This window comes from Salvelinus fontinalis, chromosome 14, assembly GCF_029448725.1.
Source record: "Salvelinus fontinalis isolate EN_2023a chromosome 14, ASM2944872v1, whole genome shotgun sequence".
In the NCBI taxonomy this organism is placed as follows: Eukaryota; Metazoa; Chordata; class Actinopteri; order Salmoniformes; family Salmonidae; genus Salvelinus; species Salvelinus fontinalis.
Genome location: NC_074678.1, coordinates 44802024 through 44822357, shown reverse-complemented (window position 1 = coordinate 44822357; position 20334 = coordinate 44802024). Strand labels below are relative to the sequence as shown.

At 45.0% G+C, this 20334-nt stretch overlaps 2 protein-coding genes across 5 annotated transcripts in view; one reads left to right on the top strand and one right to left on the bottom strand.

Moving 5' to 3' along the window:
- The first annotated feature begins 10 nt into the window (after nt 1–10).
- tmem259 (transmembrane protein 259) lies at nt 11–14567 on the top strand. 3 transcript variants are annotated; one of them, XM_055862003.1, is made up of 11 exons: nt 11–1516; nt 5228–5542; nt 7095–7206; nt 7982–8092; nt 8965–9087; nt 9212–9312; nt 9698–9755; nt 9883–9966; nt 10082–10214; nt 10468–10567; nt 11199–14567. In XM_055862003.1, the coding sequence occupies exons 1-11, from the start codon at nt 1304–1306 to the stop codon at nt 12012–12014; spliced, it is 2166 nt and encodes a 721-aa protein (XP_055717978.1). In that variant the 5' UTR covers nt 11–1303; the 3' UTR covers nt 12015–14567. The 3 variants fall into 3 exon arrangements, with proteins under 3 accessions (XP_055717978.1, XP_055717977.1, XP_055717979.1); XM_055862002.1 differs by having other exon boundaries at nt 7095–7260; XM_055862004.1 differs by lacking the exons at nt 10468–10567; nt 11199–14567 and having other exon boundaries at nt 263–1516; nt 10082–10218.
- An 82-nt stretch (nt 14568–14649) lies between these two features.
- The window catches only part of grin3bb (glutamate receptor, ionotropic, N-methyl-D-aspartate 3Bb), a 113050-nt gene continuing 107365 nt past the window's right edge, over nt 14650–20334 (bottom strand). Inside the window, exons 7-9 of one of the 2 annotated variants that reach the window (XM_055861986.1) lie at nt 17642–17806; nt 16901–16971; nt 14650–16648 (exon numbers count right to left, since the gene is read on the bottom strand). In XM_055861986.1, the coding sequence (XP_055717961.1) occupies nt 15997–16648; nt 16901–16971; nt 17642–17806 (888 nt within the window). In that variant the 3' untranslated portion in view covers nt 14650–15996. The remainder of the gene's footprint in view (nt 16649–16900; nt 16972–17641; nt 17807–20334) is intronic. The other variant, XM_055861988.1, reaches the window with a different exon arrangement.

Sequence of the window (20334 nt, the reverse complement as noted above, 5' to 3'; positions counted from 1 at the left end):
GTCCAGCGACAAACAAAATATGGGTCATGGCTAGAAGAGATACAGCTTTTGTCATATTAACTTTTGACATAATCATAGCAGGTTACGAGAACTTTACGCAGCAGATTATGATAATTAGGTTAGGTAAAATACAACAAAATTAAACTTTTGACGTAAATTTGACAAAATATGGATACCTTATAGCCATGAACACAAAGATGGTACGGTAGGACCCCTGACGGCGAATTTAGAACTCTTTTGAGTTGCCTGCAACATTTTTTATAAATTGCGTTTTCCTTGGAAGATTATAATTTAATCGAAAACGAATCACAGTTTAATCTGTCAATTGTTGTTTACACTGAGTATATATTTTTATGATCCTTTATAAAAAAGTGAATGGACGTTGCATCTACAGAGGGCGCTCGCTCTAATCGACTATTGTCAAACTCTTGACTTGCCTTGTTTGTTTTCAAGACTTAATGGTTGATGCTAAGGAATCGTTAAACTGGTTTAGAGTATTGCAAACGGTAAAATAAAATACATCGGGAATCATACTCAATGTCCATCTAAAAAGTCAAACTGAGATCGACATTTTCGAGGCGAACTCTCGACTAAAAAGTAACATACGGGTTATCATCGTAGAACTTGAACGTGAGCGTTAGCCACTATAGCGTGAGCAGGGTAGTGCTAGCTAACTTGATAAACGTTTTTTATTTTATTGGACGTTTCTGGTGAATTGCAATGAGACAAATGCATACAAGCTAATTTAGCATACTATACTAAGAATATACATCACCATAGTCGTCAATGTTTTCGCCTCGGAATGTTGCTTACCACCAGTGCTAACTAGCATGTTAGCAATGGTATGTTGCAGGTAGTTAATTAGCCGGGGTTTGAATGGTGACTGACGCTTAGTTAAAAGGCCTAAAACGGATAGTAGAAATTTGTAAAGAATATTTTAACATTCCTGTATGTGCCATTTTTAGGTTGCTACAGTAGTTGAGTTGTATTGGAACTCATTAGCTAACGTTAGCTACGCTAGTGGGGGCGCTTTGGGAGTTAAGCCAGAATGCCAGATACACAACGACTATGTCGGGAAAATTTATATAACGCACAGCCCTTCTAGACATCAAATTGGTCACCTCTAGCAATTGTGACTTTTCTATGTAAACTGACAGCTGCATTATTGCATCAAGTTAATGCAGTTTTGCACCATCCTACAGTTGGAGTTGTTGGTGCCAGTGCGGTTAAGTTGCGTACATAGATCTACGTTTGAACTGGATTGCAATAGTGACTTGCTATCAGTCGTCTTGTCAGACATACAATGTCAGAAAACCAGGGCAACGTGAACAATAACGCCCCGCTAAATAACAATGGCGGGGCGAACAGAATACGAAACCCTAATATCAACCAGAACCCACTCATCAATGTTCGAGACAGACTTTTCCATGCCCTATTCTTCAAGATGGCAGTTACCTATGCCAGATTGTTTCCACCATCTTTCAGACGAATCTTCGAGTTCTTTGTCCTATTGAAGGTAAGACTTTCCTCTCACTATTTTACCTTCATGTAGGCTACAATGTCAAGAATCGGCTAACAAGAACGAACGGTAGGTTAATTTGCTTGAAATTGGTTTTGAACATGTGTGATTGCTGCTTCTCACAAGGTAACTTCTTCCAATGATTACAGAAAATGTAGGTGCTTTTAACAACGCTGTTCTATTACATACACTAGCATTGCTTTCAATTGTATTGGGTTGCACAAAAAGTCAGTGGGAAGCCAGAAGTTAAATCCAGTTCCATTTCAATTTACTGTGCCAATGGGTGGGGAATTTGAGACGAAACATCTCATGGAGCTTCCAAACGTGGGTCTGTTGTAGAACCAATTAATCTCTGCTTACCTCATGTCAAAGTCCCCCCACAAGGTATTCCTTTTTGTCCACATAATGGTGCACATGCAGGACATTTTTATTTTGACATTAGGTAAGCAGGTCTACAACAGACCCACGTTTGGAAAGTATGTTTAATAATACAATCCTTTTAGATATTTTGTCTCAAATTCATAATGACCAACCGTCCTGCCCACTGGCACAGTAAATTGAAATTAAATTGTATTTAGTTTCGGACTTCCCATGGACTGTTTTTGTGGAACCCCCAGACTGTTTGTGTGCTACTCACTGACAGTATTTCTCTCTACAGTGTATGTAAATACACCCGTGATGCTAAGGGCACCTACAGAAAATGGTAAACAGTAAAGGTGTGCATGGAGTTCACCCCCCCCCCCCCCCTGAAAATGCACACCCTGGCCACTGAATACAGAATGCACATGTCAATGGAAGTAGACTACTTATATTATCCCCCCACCATATCTCCAAACAGTGCTTCAACAAAACAGCAGTTTATCATGAACAATACCACAATGAGAAACCATCTTTGTGTAACATTCAAACAAGAGAGGGTATAAATGGCTGGTTAGTTTCTCATCCAACTATAGTGTAGTTTGTTGAAGCTCAACTTGACCTGCCAAAAGTGGGACGTGAATGGGTCTGCAGCGTGCCCTCGCCGTTCTTTGCATCCTGTGATCATGCCACAGTCCAAATTCCGAATTTGTTTGGAGTGGTTCTGCTGCTGCTACTACTGCTGCTGCCTCTGTTTTGATGTGTGGAATAGTGTGGGCCTTAGATCTTACAGTTGAGTAGAACAGAAATAATCAACCTCCACAATTGCCGCCTGATTGCATCAGATTCTGACTAAATAAACAAATCATGTACGTATTTATCTCTGTGGCACATCACACTGGCGCATAGGAATGGTTTGATTCAGCACAACGATAACCAAGAAAAACCTTAGCATTAGGTGGGAAGGTTGTACATGTCAAATGTATTAATTCTAGCCACGTCCTTGTCATCAACAGAGTCAATGATTGACACATCTATTCTACACAATGTATTATCATAGCCAGTAATTAACTCGAGTTTGAACATTGCAGTAAGGCTGTGATTAGGCTTAAACCCGGGAAAGACTTTGCTTGTGCAACTTCGGGCATAAAGGCTCACATTGACCAAAATGCACACTCATCCTCATCAGCTTTGCATGAAGGTTGCAGGCAGCATAACACCAAAGACAGGCATTTTCAGAGGGTTATAATTGCAGTGACCCTCAACTCAGTCTAGTCACTAGTGAGTCATCTTAACAGGCATTACATTAGAGCTCTCCTGTCCTAGCTTTTTTCCTTATCTGTGTGGATAAAAACGATCAGAGGTTGTTGATTATGTTTTTATGCAGTCAAGGTGTGTGTGCATACATACACTGAGTGTACAAAACATTAAGAACACCTGCTCTTTACATGACAGGCTGACCAGGTGAAATATATGATGTCACCATTTTAAATCCACTTCAATCACTTTAGATGAAGGTGAGGAGATGGGATAAAGAATGATTTTTAAGCCTTGAGACAATTGAGACATGGATTGTGTGTGTGTGCCATTCAGAGGGTGAATGGGCAATACAGAAGATTGAAGTGCCTTTGAGCAGGGTATGGTAGGAGCCAGGCCCACCGGTTTGAGTGTGTCAAGAACTACAACACTGCTGTGTGGGGATGGGGGTGGTGGTGCAACTCAATATTAGGAAGGTATTGTTAATGTTTGTATCAAATCAAAAGTCGAATCAAATTGTATTTGTCACATGCACCGAATACAACCTTACAGTGAAATGCTTACTTACAAGCACTTAACCAACAATACAGTTTTAAGATGTATATTTAAAAATATATATATATATTTAAGGATCAACAATAAAATAACAGTAGCGAGGCTATATACAGGGGGTTCTGGTACAGAGTCAATGTGAAGGGGCACCGGTTAGTCGAGGTAATATGTAGGTAGAGGTAAAGTGACTAGGCATGGATAATAAACAGAGAGTAGCAGCAGTGTAAAAATGGGGGGTGGGGCAATCAAATAGTCTGGGTAGCCATTTGATTAATTGTTCAAGAGTCTTATAGCTTGCAGGTAGAAGCTGTTAAGAAGCCTCTTGGACCTAGACTTGGCGCTCCGTGTGTGTGTACATTATGTACCAGGCCTCCACACAAGCTAACTGACAGTGGGAATCCGCCTGCCTGAGTCCGTAACCAGACAGGAGAGAAGAGCGACGCTCTGATGCAGAGAGAAGGGGGTGAGAGAGAGGGAAGGACAGAGGAGAAGAGATGGACAGCCATTTTCAGAGGCACCTGCCTGCCACTACTCGTTGGGATGCGATGGATGGGAAACAAAATGGCACGTCCCCTATCTGTCTCTGTTGTCACTGATACTTTAGCTTTGGACACAAGCATCTTTTTGATGTTCTGAGTGTTGGCTTCCTGATGAAGAGGATCATTCTAAATAGACCAGGCTCTCTAGCACCTCATGTTTCTCAGCTGACTGCTCTCTGTAGGAATCTATCCTACTGCACCTTTTGTAGTGGGCACCTTCACTAAGCAGCCTCTATGACGGTCATTTAGGCCAGGGTTTCACAAACTTGGTCCTGGGGCCCCCCCTGGGTACACAGCTGATTCAAATAATCAAAGCTTGAATCAGCTGTGTAGTGCTTGTACAAAACCCAAAATGTGCACCTAGGGGGAGCCCCAGGACCGAGTTAGGCTATTTCTCCACCATTTGATGTATAGGATTCAGGGTTGGGGGAAAATGTTGAAAAGCAATTGACCCCGATCCTGACAGGATCTCTTTCTGCTACTCCTCAAACCTTGCACGTACGTGAACTATCTTTTGTTTCTGTTTCTGGCAATGTGATTGTCATTAACATTATCAGTGTTGCAGGAGGGGAAACATTCAGAAATGTGTCCCTTTAAACTAGGGCATTGCCAGTGACCTCACAATACGATATTATCATGATACTTAGGTGCCGATACGATACGTATAGCGATTCCCATGATCCTATATGTATTACGATTCGATATTCCAAACATGTTGCTCACTATATGTCTGCTGCAGAGATGACAGAGCAATAGAAAATGAGTTGAAAACATGTTTGCTCACGTTAAAAAAAGATGGAGAACAAGCTAAAAAATGAAAAATACCAGACTTTTGGCGCAGGTACAGCCGACTAACGCTACCTATCAAAGTATCTATATAATATTGCGATATGTAACTGTATCGATTCCCCCCCCCCCCCACACATTAAACATCTGTAAATACCAATATCGCCCTAGACAATCTGCCGTAGTTCAATGCTCTACCTCTCTCTACCTCTACCAGGCCCTGTTTGTGCTCTTCATCCTGGCCTACATCCACATCGCCTTCTCCCGCTCGCCCATCAACTGCCTGGAGCACGTGCGGGAGAAGTGGCCGCGTGATGGCATCCTGCGCGTGGAGATCCAGCGCAATTCGTCGCGTGCGCCCATCTTCCTGCAGTTCTACGACACGGACGGCTTCCAGGGCCTGGTCAAGGAACCAGAGGGGGATGGAGAGGGAGGAGGAGGGCTGGGCCTGACCGCGCTGCACCACGAGGAGGAGGAGGAGGACGACGAGGAGGAGATGACCCTGGAGATGTTTGACAACAGCTCTGTGCAGGTGAGGGAGGGAAGCAGGGATGGGGGCTTGAGAGGAAGGCTAAAGGCAGAGACACCAATGATCCTGCTACCGCGTGCCCCTGTCCAGAATAATGACCATACAATGACCTTGCATTGTTAACACAGTGCCTTCAGAAAGTATTATTCCACATTTTGTGTTACAGCCTGAATTCAAAATGGATTACATTTGTTTTTCTCACCGATCTACACACACTATCTCATATGTATTGAACATAAAATATAGAAATATCTCATTTACTTAAGTATTCACACATGAGTCAATACATGTTTGAATCACCTTTGGCACTGATTACAGCTATGAGTCTTTAGTAAGTCTCTAAGTGCTTTGCACACCTGGATTGTACAATATTCTTCAAACTTTGTCAAGTTGGTTGTTGATCATTGCTAGACAGCCATTTTCAAGTTTGGCCATCGATTTTCAAGCCGATTTTAAGTAAACTAAAACTAGGCCACTCAATGTCATCATAGTAAGCAACTCTAGTGTGTTTTGCCATGTGTTTTAGGTTATTGTCCTGCTGAAAGGTGAATTTGTCTCCCAGTGTCTGTTGGAAAGCAGACTGAACCAGGTTTTCCTCTAGGATTTTTCCTGTGCTTAGCTCTATTCCGTTGCTTTTTATCCTAAAAAAAACACCTCGTCCTTGCTGATGACAAACATACCCATAACATGATGCAGCCATTGTCATGCTTGAAAATATGAAGTGGTACTGAGTAATATGATGGATTTGCCCTAAATGTAAGGCTTGTGTTCAGGACATAAAGTACATTTTTTGGGCCACATTTTTTGCAGTTTTACTTTAGTGCCTTATTGCAAACAGGATGCATGTTTTGGAATATTTGTATTCTGTACAGGCTTCCTTCTTTTCACTCCGTCATTTAGGTTCATATTGTAGTTACTACAATGTTGTTGATCCATCCTCAGTTTTATCCTATCACATCCATTAAACTTTAACGAAATTCCTGAGCGGTTTCCTTCCTCTCCGGCCATTGAGTTAGAAAGGAGGCCTGTGTCTTTGTAGTGACTGGGTGTATTGATACACCATCCAAAGTGTAATTAATAACTTCACCATGCTCAAAGGGATATTCAATGTCTGCTTTTGAATTTTTACCCATCTACCAATAGATGCCCTTCTTTACGAGGCTTTGGGAAACTTCCCTGTTCTTTGTGGTTGAATCTGTGTTTGATATTCACTGCTCGACTGGGGGACCTTACAATTATCTGTATGTGTGGGGTACAGAGATGAGGTAGTCATAAAAAAAATCATGGTGAACACTTATTGCACACAGAATGAGTCCATGCAATTTATTTAGGCTTGCCATAACTGAGGTTGACTTTATTGACTCAAGACATTTCATTTTTTATTAATTTGTAAAAATGTTTAAACATATTTCTACTTTGACATTATGGGGTATTGTGTGTAGGCCAGTGACACATCTCAATTTAATCAATTTTAAATTCAGGCTGTAAAACGACAACAATTAGCAAAAAGTCAAGGGGTCTGACTACTCAAGTCTTTTTCTCCTCTCGCTGTCAGTTTGAGCTAGACATCGAGCCGCGGCTGAAGCCCTCGCTGAGCGGCATCGGCCTTGGGGGAGGGGGCCTCAACGACAGCCAGGACCTCTCCTTCAGCCAGTCGCCCACTAAAGGTATGCAGCCGCTGAGGGAGACAGTCTCCGAGATTGAGATGCTAACACGAGCAGGTAAACTCAACCAACCCAACCCTACCTACCTGTCTACACCCCTAGTGAGTGAGAATCCTCAATCCTCTCCTCTCACTGCTCCTTTCTTCCTCCTTCCCTCTTCCTGCAAGCTAGCTCCCTTCCGGCCATCTTGTTGTCCTTGGTCACCCCCTTCTGACATGATTCCATTCCAAAAATGTGTTCCCTTGTCTTCTGCCACCTCAACGACTTCCTGTAGCTGTTGTTGTGATGGAGCAGAATGTTTGAATCCGACTGTGTGGCCATGATGCCATAGCATTTCCTGCAGTGGGCCCTGGCTGTGCTAAGACGAAGACTGTGTTGAGCTGACCTTTTGCAGCTCGCTCTAGCAGTCGAGAGCCAGGCTCCAGACTTTAGTTTAGGCCCTGTTTGTGTCGTGTCTGTGTGCCCTTGCATTGGCTTTAACAATTCTAAATGGCCTTTGCATAACATTTCTTACGTGCTATGTATGCATGTTTTGTGTTTTATTGCTATAAGTCTGACTCCTCCTTTCCCTAATTTGCTTTTAATTAAGTCTTGGCAATGTGTTTCTGTCAATGTTTTGAAATTTTAGGTGGTCTCTAACTAGTTTAAATATGAGTTGTTCTAATGCACTGCAAGAGTGTGTGTGCTGTGGGGTTGGTGGGTTGCTGTGTGTGTGCTTTGTTGGTGTGGTAAGCTGCACTGCTTACCTGTAAATGTTTCTCTCTATGTGTGTCGTCAGTGTGGCCTCAGGAGGAGTACATAGTTGAGTACTCTCTGGAGTACGGCTTCCTCCGCTTGTCCCAGACCACCCGGCAACGCCTCAACATCCCCGTAATGGTCGTCACGCTCGGTAAGTGGTTATAAAGCCTACTTAACGCTGTCATAAGCATGACATAACACATGATCACAGATGTTATGAATGGTCTTAGCTAGATGAGTGGTGTTATTAAGCCTGTCTAAACTCATAAGCATGACATAGCAGGTGTCATACATATTCATATCTGGGTAAGCTCTGTCATAAAGCCTATTATGAACACTCAAAAGCATGCCATAGCATGTGTCATAAACAGTGATAGGAACTAATGTTGCTAAGTGATAGGAACTATGACCACTGACTTACAAGTTAGCTTGCCAAATAGCAGTAGTTGGTTAGATCAGTAGTTACCGATGAGCAGTAGTTGGTTAGATCAGTAGTTACTGATGAGCAGCAGCAGTAGTTGGTTAGATCAGTAGTTACCGATGAGCAGCAGCAGTAGTTGGTTAGATCAGTAGTTACCGATGAGCAGCAGCAGTAGTTGGTTAGATCAGTAGTTACCGATGAGCATGCTGATGTACTCAACCTCTGGTGGCTAAGATGGACAGGAGCTAGTTCGCTGCTGACTTTTATTTGGAAATATTTTAGTATTTGGGCCATAGGTCATATTGGCCAACACAATGGTGCTTTATTAAGCAGTCATCTTAACAAGGCTGAAAGCGCTCTCAGACCACCCTTTGTTGCGCGCCCACGGCTAACTTTCACATTAGCATTTTAGCAGACACTCTTATCCAGAGCTTTAAAGGCAAGCGCAATCAAAGTATCGTCAGGAAACCACTTCACTCAACATTGTACTCAGGCACACTAAAAAGCCTGGTTGAAGTAGCACAGACGCAGTGTTCTGAGGACAGGAGGTGCTATCTGTGTGAGGCTTCGTAACCTAATCTTGTGCCTGTGTGCGTATGCAGACCCAATGAAGGACCAGTGCTTTGGGGACGGCTTCAGCCGCTTCCTCCTGGATGAGTTCCTGGGCTACGATGACATTCTGATGTCCAGCGTCAAGGCCCTGGCTGAGAACGAGGAGAATAAAGGTACACGGTGGTTTAGGGTGGAGGTCTGTGTCTGTTTTTCCTTCATGGTATCTTTCCTTGGTTGGTTTGCAAAACTGTGTGTGAGTGCGTGTCTGATCGGTGCTCTGTGTGTGTGTGAGAACAGGCTTCCTCAGGAACGTGGTGTCAGGGGAACACTACCGATTTGTCAGCATGTGGATGGCCCGCACCTCCTACCTGGCTGCCTTTGTCATCATGGTAATATTCGTAAGTATCAGTCTCCACACACCATTTGTCAAAAGTGTTAAAAATCCCAAGTGTTCAAAATCCTACGTTTTAAAACATCACAAGTGTTCAATTTAGCCCATGAGAAGCCATTATTTGGGTTCCTTATCTAACGTTTCACCAAAACAATACATTTTTATGATATATTAGCTGGTGCTAACGACATGCTCTCTGGGTTTCTCATGTAAAGAAGAAACGTAAGATAAGCTTTTGTCTGGTTCCACAGAAATGTGCTTTACCTCCTTTAAAAACATATATATATAAATATATATATATATATATATATATATATAAAAAAGGAAAGGTGAAAGGTAAGAACGAGGCATTCCGTTGAAAGTTATATTTTTGTTTTCCTCTGTATCTGCAGACCCTGTCAGTGTCTATGCTGCTGCGCTACTCCCACCACCAGATCTTCGTCTTCATCGGTGAGAACACACACACACACACACACACACAGACCCCTCTAGCAGCCTTGAAAGACACACTCTGTGCCACACGTCTCTTTGACCCTACGCCAAACTCTCTCACCTTTGACCCTTTCCGTCTCACCAGTGGATCTGCTGCAGATGTTGGAAATGAACATGACCATCGCCTTCCCGGCAGCCCCTCTGCTCACCGTCATCCTGGCTCTCGTGGGTAAGAGTGTCTCGCCGTTTGAGCCACCATGCAACAAGCTGGGTCTTGTTTTTTTTTTAAATAATTTTATTTATGAATGAACAGTGGGTAAGAAGACGCTTTCCCTCTCTACTAGGCATGGAGGCCATCATGTCGGAGTTCTTCAACGACACCACCACAGCCTTCTACATCATCCTCATCGTGTGGCTGGCCGACCAGTACGACGCCATCTGCTGCCACACCAACACCAGCAAACGTCATTGGCTGAGGTGAGTCCAACACGCCAACACCAGCAAATGCCTTTGGCTGAGGTAAGCCGTGCATACCCTCCAATATCTCATAAAATGGGGATGGGTTGACGAGGAGGGAACTATTTGGCGCATTTCTATGACTTCAGCAAACAACTGATCACTTTGTCTCTCCAGTTCCAGGCAGTCCTTCCATTCCACAGTCAAGTCAGTCCAGTGTGATGCTGGTATTTTCACCTACTCTCTAAGGAGGTTGTCTCTGTCTCTCCCGCAGGTTCTTCTATCTGTATCACTTTGCGTTCTACGCCTACCACTACCGCTTCAATGGCCAGTACAGCAGCCTGGCTCTGGTCACCTCCTGGCTCTTCATACAGGTGAGACATGGCAGGGAAGGAAAGGAATAAATTGTGGACATTTTTAAAATAAACTAGAGAAAAGACACTCCCAAACTAGTGTTGTACTAGCCCACACACTCCTCCATCATCCAGCGTTTTGAATAGGAAACACTATACGGTTTGCATTTGTTTCAAGGGACCTACACACTTAATTTATTCAGTACGCTGAGCCTGAAAGGGCTTTATCATGTTATTGTGCTGTTATACTGGCTTATTATTCATTAAATGTTACTGCAATCTAAGAAAACATAGAACTGTGTTTATTTTAGTAAATAGCAATGAAAGTCATATTGGGTTAGGGTGGGTTTTTAAACCCAATTTTAAACTAATTTCCTGAATAAATCAATTTCTCTGTAGTAGTGACTACATGATGCTAAGGTTTCAGCCCTCATGCTAGTGCCTGTCCCAAAGAGATTATCATCCTAGGCTACATTTTAGCCAATGTAGCGATTCGCCTGTGATTTGAGATCAGACCCCTGAAGTCATGCCAGCCACAGCTCTTGTTGGAATTTGTAGCCTTCCAGCCTCCCCAGGCCCAGTTTCTAACTCCATTACTAAAAAAGACTTATTTTAACCCCTGTACCTTTTTTCTTCATCCCTCCATCCCTAGCACTCCATGATCTACTTCTTCCACCACTACGAGCTTCCGGCCATCCTGCAGCAGATCCGCATCCAGGAGATGCTGCTGCAGAACCAGCAGGCAGGCCAGGGGGGAAACCAGACGGCCTTGCAGGACAACCTTAACAACAACACCACCGCAGCAGCTGCAGCTGGAGGAGCAGCTCCAGCCCGGGGGGGTGCAGCCAACGGCCAGGTCCGACTGCCAGACGAGCCCCAGGCGGCTTCGGCCGCCCAGGCCCAAGGTACAGCGACCCAGGCTTCCCAGTCTAACAGCCTGGCCAGCAGCGCTACGTTAGAAGGGGCCCGGGAAGAGTTGACGACGGAGCTGGACTGGATGGCGGAGACGGCGGCCATCATCACGGAAGCCCTGTCCTCCTCCTTGGCTCCCCAGCTGGAGAGCACGGAAGGGGGGTTGCTAGGGGAGGCCGGAGAGGTGGGGGGGGTCATGGTTTCTGAGGCGGGCCTCAGCGTGGTGGCGGAGATTCGAATGGGGGGTGGGGGTGGAGGAGGAGATGGCACAGATGGCCTCAATCCCAGCTTGGTTCCAGTGGAAATCAAAACCGTAGGGGCCTGTAGCAGCAGTGCATCGGGCTTAGGCCCGCCTCTTCCTCCATCTCCTCCAATGGGAGGACTTCAGGAAGCAGAGACTAGCCTCTCTAGTGTCAGTCCCTTCCTTCTTCCTCCTTCTCCTCCTCCACACACAGACTGCAGTAGGGCAGGGGCTGGGGAGCCAGAAAGCCCTGGGCAAAGCCCCACAGACTGGGAGCCCAAGACAGAGGAACCCCCCAGCCCCACTCCGTCCTGAGCCCCCCAACTCCAACTCACTTACGTATGCTCCCACACGCAGAGGCAACATGTCTTCTTCTCCCCCCTCAATTCCTCTTCCAACACCGCAAGATTGCCGCCGTGGCTATATTACTGTAATCTCATTCTTACGACACCAAGGAGAAGAGAGGGATGGAAAGCTAAGAAAAGGCGCCCCCCTCCAGTCTCCTCTAGAATCTCTGCTACGGAAATGTTTTTGTTTTGCTTTTAGTTTCCCCATCCTTAGTGGGACAGTGACTTTTTCCATCCGTCGCAGAGTTTTCGCTCAAATTATGTGTGAGATACACCATCTTTGCTGCAAAGGTGTGGAATCATTCGGGAAAGGCTACCATTACATTTTGCCATGTGATTATTATTTTTTTGTTTATGATTGAAAGTTGATTTGTGAAATAGAGAGGCGGCAATCCTATTGCGTTGATGTACAATTCCTTAAAGGATGTTTATTTTGGTTAGGGGGTGTCTCGACGGGCTTAGGAAATGGCAGTGTACTCTCTGCGTTTTCTTTTTGAGAGCACAGTGGACTACCATACCAGTCATCACAAGGCTGCAACACATACTCTTATCCTAGTCATTCATTCCATCTGGTCCTCGAACCCAGAAAAAGAAAATACGAATACAACCCTGTGTTTCTGAGTTGCTCTAGTGTCCGAGTTGGTCATTTTTCTTTCAGAACTGTAGGCTAGTAATGTTGCTGTGGTTTGTGTAGGTACTTAGTCACGCACCACTTTTTCACAGGCGCTCAACTCCTCTTGTAGTCGTAACTGGCAACCGGCTCCACAAGCTAGCGCTAGCCCTGAGTGGAGCATCATGGGAAATGGAGTTTTCATCCACTCTGCTGAGTGTTAAGCAGACCTGCTTGCTCTTGTTCAGATTCCCCCCCCCCGTCCGCTTCTCTTATGGCGATTGGCAGTTGCTCACCGTACTTCTTGAGCTGAAGAAGAGCGGCCATCGGTGCGGTTTCTCTCATCTTAACCCCTTTTGAGTGAAACTGCGTCATTGGTCCGCCCCTGGGAGCTTTTCTGTGTACTGCTAGCCAACCAATTCTCTCATCACCATGTTTTGTGTTTGTCTTTCACATTAGAGTCGCTTGACTAGTCATGTGCAAATTCAACAGAATCAACCTGAAGGCTCAACCATTGCCTTAAACACCCGTTTCATGGTCTTCAAACAAAATGATTAAAGTCAATATTTGTCCCCATGGCCCCGTAGACTGTATTCCGAAAGAGGAGCATGTGACTGTAAAAGAGAAGTGCGCTTCATCACAAGGAAGTGTTCTGGTTCGTGGCGTCAGCTGACTGAGGCCACTTCAAGTTCAAACACACAGATCTTTGCCCCAGACTGGCACAAGACAATACCAGGCGACGTTGAACAGCTTCAGGGTAAGGCCATTGTACCCAGCCAACCCATCTCCGTTACATTTGTCATTGAGATCTACCATTCTGCTGTCCCACTGGATAGTTATGACGATAAGGCATATATTGGACCCTGGGGGGCATTTTAATTTTGTAGAAAAATATATTTAGAATTGATATTTAATCTTTCATCAATGTTCTTGTTTCAAAACCGCCAGGAGATTATGATAAAGCTGCACAATGTTATAAACCTTCCACGACTGTTGTGGCCACTGCTCTATTCCATAGCTCACGGGAGACTAAATAACTGGCTTGTAAAAATGCTACTGTGATGCTAGTTGTATTTGCTAGGGTCTAAAGACAACCATTGTTTTCTTGTAATCAGATGGACCTGACATGCATCATGCTTCCCCTTTTCTGGAACTAGCTGAACACGGTACTAACATGGACAGGGTATAACACAAGTCGAGAGGTTTTGACATTGTAACTCTATAGACATAGAAACTGTCAGGGAATGATCAGGAGTCATTGACAGGTGTGGTCGACGTCTTCATCCTCAGCTGTTTGAACTGAGAACAATCTCCTGACCAGAGAGCTTTTATTTTGAATGATACCTTATATGATTCCGAATGAGAGATTAGTGCAGGTTGAGATGGCCCTTTGTTGGCCTTATATCAGAGGAAAATGGGATATTTTTCAACAGAATGGCGATAATCAAGGGACATTTCGCAAAATATCATTGTTCGAGTTCTATTGAGACACGAGGGGTTAGAATAATTTCTGCTCAGTGAGTTGGTTGGAGATGTAGTCAAGGCTATGCAACGGGAAGGACGGAGGACGTGGTTATGGGAAGAGAAGGTTGTCCAAATTGTGCAATATGACAAGTCAGTTTAAAGAAGTCTTTTGAGTTCATTCTACGGGAAGCTTTTACCGATAAGAGGAAGATTTATTTTTTTTTCGTCAATGAGGTTTTCTGATCAGTTTCTTTCTGTGCCTATATTCCGTTCTGTGAGAGAAAGCGGGATGATTGTAGCCTTGCAACAGTTGCTATCCATTTGTAGTTAATTTTAGACGATATTAAATGAATCCTTCGATCTGTGATGGACTAGATTCCTCTCATTCAAATGTATTTAACTGTTCAGTAAACCAAGTGCAGTAGAAGCATTCTTTGCACAAAATGCCGTTGGTGTGGTTATTTCTGTTTGTGTGTCCTAGTATTGGTCATGGAAGTCCTAGACACAAAGTATGTTGTCCACCACAATATAATATATATTGTTTTTACCTTTTATTTATCCAGTAAGTCCCACTGAGGTCAGGAGACCTCCCTTGTAAAAGCAAATACAATTTTATTGGTCACAAAATAGGAACTTCCTGGGTATTGTATGTTGACATATTTCAAATCCTGTCACATCCATATTTGGATCATGTTCATGGGGAAACCCCTTATTTGACAAAAGGATCCTATATCAGAAAGGAGAAATGACACCCTGTTTACTTGTTTAAATGTGAATACATGTTTAGAGTTAATGTGTAATAGAGCTCGCCAGCTTGTAGTCGTAGAAACCAGAAATGAGTAACCTCCTGGTTCATTCAGCCATTCCTATGGGGAAAGAATAGGGTTGTGGGATAAATGGCGATAGTAAGGTTAACGCAGGCTTAGAAGATCTTCTGTTCGGAGTCAGTTAATGTGACCTTTTGTGTGCTGATTTATTATTTTATTTTTTTGCATAAATTATTCAATTCTCAGTGACGTTAGCTGAAAAAGATTCTCATCGAACAAACCGTAAAAGATCTCCTAAGCCTGCGTGTACCACAGACCTTATTTTTTGGCGTTTATCCAAAAACCTTACAAAAACTCTATTTTCCCGTAGGCTTTTTCCCAACCAACCATGGTGGACTTAGTGCCTACAAAAAGACGCCATTACTATTGCTCTCTATACACTGCCAGACATCAAACATGCCTAATACCTGTTATTCTATCACTGAAATCACAGAAATGTCACCCTCAGTACCCGAAAGGTAAAAATACAGACCACACAAAGTACACATGACAAGGATTCACATTCAACCTTCATCACAACCAACACTTTCATCAGACTTTTATTCTTGAAAAACATGTCGATCAAAGCCAGTGAACAATATCGATTCGGATCTCAAAGGAAAGAAAACATACAACGCACCACTCCTGATTCCTCCGCGGGAGTCGGGTCCTGTGGCAGAGGAGTGAGCGCTAGAAAGTTGAATGGCTCAGTTCACAGAACAGATGCAGTGCCATGGGTGGGCGTGCTGGTACCTCCAGCCCCACCGCATTGGCACGATATGCTGTATTCAAGTAGGCCTGAGGTTGCACACATTTTACCAGCCATATGAGGCAGTTGGGCAGCGTAGAGCACAAGGAATTCCCAATGCCCTAGAAGCTCTTTCTTTTTCACCCAGTAGCAAAAGGTTGAAAGGTTGGTGTCCAGGGAAAGAGCTGCCATGCTACGGCATCAGGATCACAGGAAAAGGATACATCCAAACCAAGGGAATCCAGCTGCTTTCAACAAACCCCTCCCCTTTTAACCCCTTACTACACCATTGATTGGTCTGTGTCCAATCCTCAGAGGGGCATCACCTCTTCTCGTTGGTGTGTTTGGCGGGGGCTGTGCGGACTGTGGGCAGGGCCTTGAGGACAGGGTCTGTCATGGTGGTGGCACAGCGGGTGGAGGGGAGGGACGAGGTGGTTTTGGTGGAGGTGTGGAGGGATGCTGCGGCTAAAACCACGGGGGGCGTTCCTGACACTATGGGTGCAGAGCAGGCAGCCTTCTCCTTGGCCAGAGAAGTCTGCAGCTCAGCCCTCCTGGCCAGAGCCGTCCTTAGCTGATCCCGGATCAGGTCGATCTTCTCCTGTAGCTCTTGTAGCTCCCCTGGCCTTGGAGGAGCGCCCAAGGAGGAAGATGAAGGGATGGATGAAGAAGAAGAGGAGGAGGGGAGGGAGAGCACCAGGCTGGCAAAGGAAGTCCCGAAGCCTCCGTTTGCACAGACACGTGTTGCCTGGTTAGCACCAGGGATACCTTCCCCCCCTCTCCCCCCTTCGGACTTGGTCACGGCCCGGGCTAGCAGGCGGCGGCTGTTGAGGGTCTCCAGGTTAAAGTGTACGCGCTTGTTGTCCTTAGTGGCTGCAGTGTCCCTGCTGTTCTCGTTGTTCCACTTGGCCGATGCCCTGGAGAGAAGGGGGTCAGGGGGAGGCTGGGGGTGCTGGTTCTTCTGGATGCAGCAGCTACTGGGAGATAAAAGGCTTGTGTCAATAAAGAAAGAAAGAGACTGGTCTGGTGCCAAATAAGCCCTACTAGTGTGTTAGCTCGCTTTGAATCTGTATCTCAGTAATATGACTGCCTCCTTTCATTAACGCTGATGGGTAAAAGGCCCATATGGATTCTACCTGTCCATGTCCTGTCAGATCACTCATCATGGAAGAAAGGTAAAGTAAATACTTTTTTAAAAAAGGTCTCCATAATGGCAGCCATTTTATCACCTTTTCTCTGTGTTGGTGTCCTGCTTCTTCTTCACGTCCTCATAGGTCTGGTTCAGGGCTCGGTGGATTTTCTGCAGAATAAATGGGGCAATAGTTATTACACTGACAGCCAAGGGATACGGGGGGTTGAAAAGCGCCACACTGCTTTATTCAAAACGTGCAGAATCGACACCATCTTAGAAATTGTAATTACTTTTCCCCTCTCATTAATAATCCTCAATTGGGGAAGGAGCTTAGGAGACCTCCGGGTACTTAAACCAGGCAGATTTGAAATGTCAGTCCTTTTAATACTCAACTTGGACTGGGCTTCCAAAATGGTGGTTATCTAAGCCAACAGCAGATGGCGGTGTTGCCTTAATGTTTTCAAATGACAGCCAAGGTGATATATAGTCCCAATGACAGTCTAGCCAAGAGCAGGAGAAACCTACACCATAAACAACATTTTACAAGCAATAACGGTTTGTTAATATTGAATTCGCAGTGGATACGTGAAGTGTAAGTGCTTTTAGATATGGAGTTCGTAAAACATGCCAGGGAGAGCCACACATTTGTTCAAGTAAAAAAGAGCACTTTAAAAAGGTCAATGAAAGAAACGTCAAGACTGAGGCAGGAACAGGAGGAAGGTTCTCAAGGCACTGGCTTACTGTGAAAGGATATTGTATGGATACAGACTTGCTGTCATTCAGCTATACACACACAAACTTTCCTTTGGTTCACTCACACACACTCCATCCATCTCACCTGGCTGGTGTGGAGCCAGTACTTGTACTTTTGTCGGCGTCGGATGCGGGGCAGCACCATGTGATAGAAGGCGTGCTCCCCAGCCAGGGTGAGCAGCGATGTGGCCACGCCCACACACAGCAGCACAAACAGCCCTGAGAAGTGACGGATGCCCATCTGGAGAGTCTGTAGGCGGAGGGAGGGGACAGTTGGGTTACTTGGACAGGGTTAACACATGTAACGCAGGGGGTTAACAATATAGTCAATTGATTGTCAACCTCCGGTCCATGGAATGATGCTGATCGGTCCCTGAGAACCTTGTCATTAGATCTCAATCAAATGGATACTTAGCATAGTTTCAGGTCTCAAATCTTTAGTGATCCTGTATGGCTCAGTAGTGCATGGCGCTTGCAACGCCAGGGTTGTGTTTGATTCCCAGGGCCAGCCATACATAAAATGTATGCAAGTATGACTAAGTCGCTTTGGATAAAAGTGAAATGGCATATATATCATTCACCACTGACACCCCCTGTTTTTGCCACTAGGGGGCAGTTTATTAATCTTGATTCAGACAGAGATTGTCCATAGATATCCACTTAGAGTTTTGACACGAGGAGGCATCTGTCGGCCCCTAGAGTGGCCTGGAGGGGTCCTGAGTAGGAGAACTAATCAGAATGTAAAAAGCCTGGCGTCTAGGGCTATTACGATGACCTTATTACCGCTACACCGGTGGTCATGAGTTCAATTCCACATGACCGTTGGGTCATGGTGCCTACCCACTGGGCACACACTAGTTGAATCAACGTTGTTTCGACATCATTTCAATAAAATTACATTGAACCAACGTGGAATAGACGTTGAATTGACGTCTGGACCCAGTGAGTAGGCCACTCACTCCAGAACTGCGCTCTGCAAATTAATGGTGCTGATGGTCGACGGTAGCCGACAAAACTTGCTAACGGCCATCAAGTCGCTAATGGCCTGGTACTCAGCGCTCTATTGTCCCTCTAATCACTCTGACGTTAATGCGAATGCAATGGGAAATCAAATCGAACAGCTTTTTGATGTGTGGAATGAACTAAGTTTGCCTATAAACCCAGTCATTGTGTAACATTTTTATAGGCTATGCAATCGTGTGTGAAATCTGAGTTTTGATGGCATCTATTAAAAAGAGCACATTGCCATGCGTAACACATTGCCATGCGCCTCCCAAATGTTGTAACAATGTGGAGGACCTGTATAAACACAAACTCACTTCCTTGACAACTTCCATCTCAACAGCTCTACTCAACAGCTCTGCGCTGCCCCGCGAAGTGTAAGAAGTATGAATGCCCTGACTTTCGCATAGGCCGTTTCACTGTAAAGGCTGCACGGCCATTGCAGACGCCGGATTGACCATGCAGTGCCTTTAAGTCAGAACAGTGTGTGCTTGAGACGCACAGTGTGAGCAGTGAGCACCCTGTCTGAGTACCCACCTTATGGTGGGCCTGCCTGACAGCACACAGCAATACATTACAGTAGTTGTATAGTACAGTGCACCTCCATAGTTTTATAGTACAGTACATCTGCATAGTTGTACAATACATCTAGCCTGTTAAGGTTTAACAACATGGGTTGTTGGGGATGTGCTGTATATATACAGTATACACTGAGTGTACAAAACATTAGGAACACCTTCCTAATATTGAGTAGCACCCACTTTTGCCCTCAGACAGCTTAAATCGGGACATGGACTCCACAAGGTGTCAAAAGCGTTCCACAGGGATGCTGGCCCCTGTTGACTCCAATGCCTACAGTTGTGTCAAGTTGGCTGGATGTCCTTTGGGTGGTGGACCATTCTTGAAACACATGGGAAACTGTTGAGCATGAAAATCCCATCAGAGTTGCAGTTCTTGACACAAACCGGTGAGCCTGGCATCTTCTACCATACCCCGTTCAAAGGCACTTCATTTTTTGTCTTGCCCATTCATCTTCTGAATGCCGCACATACGCAATCTGTCTCAAGGCTTAAAAAATCTTATTTAACCTGTCTCCTCCCCTTCATTTACACTGATTGAAGTGGATTTAACAAGTGACATCAATAAGGGATAATATCTTTCACCTGGATTCACCTGATCAGTCTGTCATGGAAAGAGCAGGTGTTCTTAATGTTTTGTATACTCAGTGTCTATGCAGCCGCATTGTCTAACACTGTTTGACACTTTTTCGAAAGGAGAGAGAACTTTTCAGAGGAAATCTTCTAAACCAAATGCAGACCTCCTGCCTCTCTCTCTGATATTATCTGTAGAGGTCTGGACGTATGTGTGAGGGAGGGAGAAAGGGAGGGGTAGACGATGGCAGGCTTGTTTCCGAAGTGCTGACACAGTGAACCCCAGGGGTGCAGTCAAGGCCCACCCCATCTCTCCCTCCACCCCTCCCTCCCGACATCCTTCACTCCGTCCCTCCTCCCATTTCATTCTGGGACTCGGCCAAGAAAGGGAGCTGCCAGTCTCAGCCTCGTGCCACTCTGCTCCCTCTTTCTCATTTTCTCTCTCTACCACTCTGCTCCCTTTCTTTCTCTCTCTCTTCCAGTCGGTGCCCCCCCCCCCTTGCTCTCTCCCTCCACCTCACCATTATAACTCTCTCCCTCTCTCCCCCTCTTCTTCTTACCCACTTCATTCACTCCCTCTCCCCAATCCATCGGTCACCCCCCATCCTTCTCTCTCCCTCCTCAT

What these genes read in the sequence shown, in the direction of transcription:
- tmem259 (XM_055862002.1), top strand. Translation starts at nt 1,304, where the DNA reads ATGTCAGAAAACCAGGGCAACGTGAACAATAACGCCCCGCTAAATAAC. An exon ending in TGAGAACGAGGAGAATAAAG is followed by an intron (nt 9,088 to 9,211) that starts GTACACGGTGGT and finishes GTGTGAGAACAG; the next exon opens with GCTTCCTCAGGAACGTGGTG. An exon ending in AGCAAACGTCATTGGCTGAG is followed by an intron (nt 10,215 to 10,467) that starts GTGAGTCCAACA and finishes TCTCTCCCGCAG; the next exon opens with GTTCTTCTATCTGTATCACT.